A 7,398-nucleotide genomic window follows, 5' to 3' on the forward strand; every position below is an offset into this window, starting at 1 on the left:
TTTGCAACTCTTTCCCTCCACTGTAAACTCCTTGAAAAAGGCTGGGTTTTATTCCTTTTATTCCTCCAGCACAGTGGTTCTCAAACTGGATCAGCTGAAGGGCTTGTTCAAACCAATTGCTGAGCCCTGCCCCCAGAGTTTCTCATTCAGTAAGTCTGGGGTGGAGTCTGAATTTGCATATCTACTAAGTTCCCACCTGAGGATGATGCTGCTGGTCTGGGAACCACATTTTGAGAAACACTGCCTCACCACATAGAAGGCTTTCACAAAATGTTGAACTGACGTGACCCAGTTGGATGGAAGACATTAGACAAAGAGTTAGTAAGATTAGTGTATTAGTTGAGATAGTAGCTAAGATACTATAACAAAGAGATTCCCAAGATAAAGTGGCTTAAATATGACAAAAGTTTATTTCTCACATAACAGTGCAGAGGTAGGTGGGCAGTCCAGGGCAGAAAGGTAGCATGGCTTGCTGAGTCCAGGGACCCAGGCTAAGGGGTTGACTCACCCCATCTTTCTCTTGGGGCTTCTTCAATGGATCCAACATGATGTTCCAGGAAGTTGGAGGTGGGAGGAGCAATTTCCTTTTTAAAAAAGTATGACCTGGAAATTGTGCACATCACTTTTGCTCATATCCCATTGGCTAGAACAAATTCACAGGACCGTATCTTGTTGCAGGGTAGGCTGGGAAATATAGTTCTCACCTGGGACTGTGTGCTCTACTCAAATTAAGAGTAGGGGTTCCACTAAGTCACAACAATTTTATGGCAAATTCATGTATAAAGTGATGAAAATCTGAACCATAAATACAATAAGAGTTCTTTGTGTGTTTCTACACATTGTTTTTTTTGGGGGGTGTAGGGAGTGGGATGGGATGGGATGGGATGGGATGGGATGGGGTGGGGAAGCACTTATATTTAACACAGAGGTTGTTAATTTGGAGTTATGATGGATCAAAAGGCAAAAACTCTTCCATTGACCTTGACCTGTCAATACACCAAGATATCAGAGGGGTATCAGAATGTGATCTCCTCGAAAGAGGAACAGGTGGTTTGATGAACACAAAGTTGTAGAAGGTGTGAGAAATGGCACAGAAGTCATGACAGTAGCTGGGGCAGAAGGGACAAGGGGGCTGAGAGTGGGTGGGAGTGACGTACACAGTGGCAGTTACTGCTGAATAGTGGGCAGGAAATAAGGAGGAATCCACAGACACCACGAGCCTGTGGAGGCGGCTTTCCTTGGCTGCAGCAGCTTTAGACGTCGGGGGGGACTGGGGACGAGAGAAATGAAACTTACACAGGAGTCAGGCAAGATCTTGAGCTAGGAGACTGCCAAGTTGTAAAGGCCTCAGGAGAAGGCATGTTTGGTTTATTTGTTTCTCTAGAACCGAAGTAGGCAAGGCAACAGGTAAGAGGAGCGGCAGCAGCTGGATGGGTATCCACTTAGCTATGGGGAGGGGGCAGGAGATGCCCAAGAGCACATGCCCATTATGCACGAATGTTGGGGTCCACCAATCCCCAGGGAATTCTGTCCTTGTACTGAGCTTGCAGGACCTAAAGATAACTAGAAAATAACCAGTAGGAAAGGCAGGTATAGAAACAATGAGAGAATAATAATTGACTGAAGATGCAGCAACCTCAGTCATTGCATTAATTTGTTAATCCCCAGGAGAAGATTCCATCATAAAACAATGTTGTGACTTCGAATTCCGAGTCCTCGTCTCCCCTTCTAGAATGAGGACTTTCTTCTGGAACACTGCTGAGGAATAACACCCTTTTTGCTTACTGGTTGTCTGGTTCATGGTGGGAACACTTTCCTCCCCAGGTCTTGTTCCCATGCTCATGTCTAGACAAACCACACAATGCTTTGTTTTCTTAAATTAGCTCCTCTTTTCGGGAGAGGCCACGGCAAACTCAGGGAACTCCCTGGATCTATTTATTTGAACTGACAATTGCGCTCCCTGTGGGACAGGTGAGTGAGGGAGATCAGGTGGTAAACGCCAGGCACACACACTTCTTCATCCTGTGTTCCCAGATGGGAGACGGGACTGGCTTTCTTCCCAGGAGGAGTCTGTGTTTTAACATCTTCTTTGAAAAAAGGAGTAAGGTGGAAATGATGAGTAAGACAGCAACTACGCAAAATCAGACCCGTTTATTCTAAATAGAATCATATAGTCACATCACCTGCTTTTCAGAAACACTTTTAGAAAATGGTGACGGTTGGCCTGGCCTAGAGTGTATGTATGTGGGTAGGAGTGAGGAGGGGATAACAAAAAAAAAAGTTTGCATTCCAGAGAGCCAAATGTGGTTATACCAAATGATAACTATTCTATTTGTTTGAGAACCATTAAGTGAGCGTGATGTTTAGAAGCCATATTCCAAATAATTAAGAGCTAATGCCATAGATGATATATCCGGGAGAGGTACAGGAGTTGGAACGCTCTGGCTCAAGTTCCTCGTCTGCCTCTTACTGGCTTTCAATGTTTATCTCCATGTGGTCAAGGAGGCTAAGGGTAGAGACTGTCTCATTTCTAGTTCTTGGTGCTTAGACGGTGCCAGCAAAATAGATACTCTACAAAATTCTTGTCTACTGGATACACTAGGCTGATCCACCTGGGACGACCAGGTTTGTTGGTGAAAAATAATAATCAAACCTTGACAGTTTCATACGGCTCTGTCTAATATTTCCATCCTCGTTTTGCTTACAGACTGCGTGGATTTGCTTTTCCCTAAATGTTTTCACGTTTCCGGGTCGTAGTGTCTCATCAGGAGTACATTTCTCCTGCCCTGTATCATATTGCTTTCCTAAACATCTTGGTTAATCATTCATTCCCGGGTTCACCCAGCATTTGTTAGCTTGTAACTCCTCTAAATCATAGACATGTTCTGTTTCCCCTGTGCTTTTCATAAAATAGGCCTTGCATAAACATTGTTGTAATGCTGAATTACATATCTGAGGATAAGTCACTGACACTCTGAACCCCAGTTTCCTTCCTGGAGAAAGAAGATAATCCCTAGCCAACATAAGAGGATTGTTGGAAGTTCACATAAAAGGGTTTAAAATGATTAATCATAAAGCCTCCAGGTTTCTCTGCCAGTGTGATTGTGTGTGGGGTGTTTGAAAATGGCCCGTGCTGGAGAGAGGCAGCCTGCTTTCAGCTCAGTTTTAGGCAGGGATGGACTCTTCTCAGCCAAGGAAATCTCAAAAGGCTCATCCAGTTGACAGAGTGAAAACAGAATGTTGCTCACACTAGGGGAAAAGACAGAGTTGTCACATTAGAGGTAAAGACACTCAGAGCTGCCATAGGGCACAGTCACCCCCCCCCCTTAACTGGTAACACAGGCACACAGCGCTTGACAGAGTGACCTGGAGGAAAATAAAGGCTTCAGGAGAAAGCAAGCCAAAGACTGTGCTGTGTGCACAGATGCAGAACTTTTGGGGAGCAATTAGAAGACCCTGAAGAAAGAAGACCTGGGGAGGAAGAAGGGAGGAAGATGTGCGGGCTGAGATCACGGGACACGAAAAGGGAATCCCAAGTGCTGAGAGAAGAATCTAGATTATCAAGGAGGGGCAGTCACTCCCGTGAGCACACTACACTGCGCTTCTAACTAGGAGAAACTGGAGACTAATATGGTGGATGTGACTTCAGGCGAGTTGCTGAATCTTACTTATTTGAAAAAGTGGCACCGATAGTTCCAATCTTATAAGGGTGATATCAATATTAAGTGAGATATAAACACACAAAGTGCCCAGCATATAGCAGGTATATAATACACGCTAGCTCTTATTATCTAAGTATGGTTTGGGAAGCTATATTGTCTGTCACTCTCCATAATCCTTTTGCTAGGTTCATGAATTCTCCAGGGAGAGTCCTCAGCTGTATGCGCTTGGCCTCGTACAAACCAATCCAGTCAGCTGAACACCTAAAGCAGCGGTGTCCAACGGACATTTCTGTGGCGATGGGAACAGTCTCTATCTGCACCGTCCAATATGCTGGCATTAGCCACCAGGCACTTGAAATCGCTGCTGAAGAAGTGAATTATTTAATCTGAAGACATTAATCTGAAGATATTTAAATTTAAACTTAAACTGTGTTGGATGGTGCAGCCTCAGAACACATTACCCCAAACACACCAGGTGGCATTCTGCAGGGGCCACGGTGGCCTAGTCAGGTTCTGGAACAGACGACCTGACTCTACCTTTTAGAAGCTGAACTATTGGGGTGACTGGTTAGCTCAGTTGGCTAGAGCGTGGTGCTGATAACACCAAAGTTGCCGGTTTGATCCCCGCATGGGCACTGTGAGCTGCCCCCTCCTTCAAAGAGTCAACTATGTCATTGTAGCATGAAAGCAATGTGTAACCAATGATCATGGCTGTTCCCCAACAACCACCACCACAAAAAATATACCTTCTAATAGAAGCTGAACTATCTTAGGCAAGTTACTCAGCCTCCTGTGCCTCGCTTTCATCCTTAGTAATACGAGACTGATAATAGCACCACCTAATTGGGGTAGGAGGATTAAATGAGAGAATACATACAAAGCAGTGGTTCCAAAGTTTAGCATGCGTCATAATTATGTGGGAGGCTGCTGGGTTTACACCCAGTTTTGATTCAGTAGGTCTGGGGAAGAGCCAGAGAATCTGCATTTGTAATGAGTTCCCAGGTGGTACTCAAGCTGCTGGTGGGGATCACAATTGGAAAAACACTGGTAAGGCATTTAGTATGGTGTCTGATACGCAATAGTGACAGTTATTGTTTTATGATTAGCATCTTCATGGTGTTTCACAGGTTCATGAAAAACAAACAAGCTCCACATGTTATTAGGAATCTCTAGCCCATTTTCTGACATTATTTTGATCAATGTTTGTGAGGCACCTACACAGGGCACGATACCCTTACTGAGCTCCAAGTGACAGTCCATCAGGGTGGGTTTGCAGTAGGGTTTGTCAGTTTGTGGAGCTACAGAGCACTGAGTTACCTGATCATTATTACTACCACCTGAAATAGCTGTCATCATTTCAACTCTCCACAAAACACAGAAAATAACAATTAAATCACCTTTCAAAATGAGCCACAAGTGAGATTTCTCCCCGATTCTTCATCTAGATAAAAAGACTGTGCAGAGGCCTGTAATGGCAAGTGGGAGGCGTGCCACGACAGATCTGGGCTCTACTGTAGCACTGGCTTTTTTTTTCTTTTAACCAACCTCCTGAGATCCATGGGCACATCTCTCAATCATTATCAGCTGACTTTGGATTTGATGAGCCCTTGGGTCACTTTCAAAGAGTAACATCAGGATGCTCACAAGCCCAACCTCACCTGTGCAGGGTTTTGTTCCTTGGAAGTTGTCACAAGTCGTCTAGTTTTTCTTCTCTGACATTCTTTCCATGCTGCCTTTAGTTCTATGGATGCAAAGTGCTGCAGGGGAGTAAAAAAAACCCCACACAGACAGACAATAGTTTGATAGATCCATCTTTAATTTTGTCATTTTCCAGTATTCATTATAGGTTTCCTTTGAAAGAAAAAAGCAGAGTCTTGGAAGAAATATGCCTAAAGAGGCCCTAAGACTATGGAGACCCCATTCCAAGAAAAGTTCCAAAAAAGGACTTTCAATTTGGATTCCACGATGTGGTGTTTTGTGGATTTTTATCTATTTGTACAAGGACCACTCTACTTCCTTCTCTTAAGACACTTGAGTAAAAATTCTTCAGCCAACATACTAGTCTCATGTATAAATGTTGATCATTATATTCATTGGCAAAAAAAAAAATCACAAGCAATTTCTGTTACAAAATCAATCTTGCTGACAGATCCTGGTAGATCAGGGTTAGCACTTCCATGTTCAGCTGTGGGAAATGAAAATACCGAGAAGCTAGATTTCAGAGTGACTTGTTCTGACTTAGAGACTCAGGTGGGGCGAGATCAGATGCTTCCATGCACTGGGAAAATCGCATTGGTCGGCCTCACTGCTGTAGGAGTCTGGCAGAGGGTCCTTGAAGGGTCTCTGCAATAAGCACGGGAGACTGAACTTGGGACCTGCCTTGGGGGTTTTGAGGAGCAAATGTGACCAAGGTGGGCCGAAACCAGATGTAAAGCGGGCAGCTATCGGTTGAGGTTCTGATATAAACAGTATCGGTAGTTCAGGTCTTATATTTCCAGTCCCCACCTTTAAAATAAGCCTGTTTGGAGTCTCAAATATCGCGCCTCTCAGCGTTTTGTGCTGATGATGAAAGCACCGCTCTTCGGAATAAGGAGGAAAGGTTTTGATTGCGGATTTGCTTCTCCCTTGCTGAGTGATTCTGTCCAAGCTAGCTGTACCTGTGAGCCTCACTCACCTCGGGTAAAATGGCAATTCCTCTCCTATATATTTCACAGGGAGTTGGGGAGATCAGACTGACAGAAGAGTGCAAGGAAGTCCTTATTTATAATCCAGGAAATTGGGCTCTTATACAATGAATAAATCAAGTTGAAATAATGCAACCTTCTCAGAGGTTCTATCATGTATCTCTAAATTAAAAGGAACAAAACTTGCTGAAACAGTCAATGTGGTCTCTTGGGAACCAGGTTAAGCAGTTTTAATGCATTAAGGCAGGCCCCATCTCAGCGACAAAAAAGCTGTAATAATAACCTTTTAAAAATGAGATCCAAACACAAATTGGTCCAAATGGCATCCCGAAGAGTATAAGTCTAAGACCTCTGCATATTACTAGAAAAGGGTTGGGGTAGATAAAACATCCGCCTGTGACAGTACCTGCTTGAGAGAGTCACAAATGATACCCCATCTTCCAGCTACTGCTCACCTCAGACACATCGTGTAGGTAAATTCAGGCCAAGGAGCGGATCTCAAAAATGAGGATTCCGACAGCATCGGATGACGTCTTTGATATGTTCTTTTTTTTCTGGCCACAGCATTTTGCCGTCGGGATTCAGAGCACTGCTCTGTTTGAAGACTACACTAAAGGAAACCAATAATCAGGCACACCAATCAAATGTCCCCAAACTGTCGTGGTTTTTTTTTTTTTTTTTTTTTTTTTGCCTGTGAGGAAAGCTGCCTTTATTGGAGTGCACACAGACCACAAAATACAAAAAAGCCTCTTTTGGATAAACCGACGTGTCCTATCGAAACCCCACCAGCTCCTTCACCTCCTGGCACACGGGATATGCTAATTCCTTGGCTTTGACTGACCCTGCTTGTAAAACCTTCTGTAAGTGGCCTTTGTCCATCTTCAGTTTTTCAATTTCGCTCCTAATTGGCGCCAATTTCTCAATCACAGCATCGGCTACCAGCAGCTTGTAGCGGGCAGTGTCGATGCCAGCGCTGCGGCGCACCACCTCCTCCACAGGGAGTCCCGTCACTGCCGCGTGGATCGCAACCATGTTGGAGACGCCCCCACGGC

General features: G+C 44.3%; 1 protein-coding gene across 5 annotated transcripts in view; it reads right to left on the bottom strand.

The window, feature by feature from the left end:
- Window positions 1-387: 387 nt before the first annotated feature.
- The window catches only part of WARS2 (tryptophanyl tRNA synthetase 2, mitochondrial), a 94,552-nt gene continuing 87,541 nt past the window's right edge, over window positions 388-7,398 (bottom strand). For 2 of the 5 annotated variants that reach the window (XM_019655812.1, XM_019655811.1), the window contains exon 6: window positions 5,461-7,398. This exon is cut by the window's right edge. In XM_019655812.1, the coding sequence (XP_019511357.1) occupies window positions 7,118-7,398 (281 nt within the window). In that variant the 3' untranslated portion in view covers window positions 5,461-7,117. Of the gene's footprint in view, window positions 1,271-1,290; window positions 2,088-2,112; window positions 3,250-5,460 lie in introns of those variants that run through there. The other 3 variants (XM_019655814.1, XM_019655813.1, XM_019655815.1) reach the window with 3 other exon arrangements.

The sequence above is a fragment of the Hipposideros armiger genome, unplaced genomic scaffold, assembly GCF_001890085.2.
Source record: "Hipposideros armiger isolate ML-2016 unplaced genomic scaffold, ASM189008v1 scaffold_247, whole genome shotgun sequence".
In the NCBI taxonomy this organism is placed as follows: Eukaryota; Metazoa; Chordata; class Mammalia; order Chiroptera; family Hipposideridae; genus Hipposideros; species Hipposideros armiger.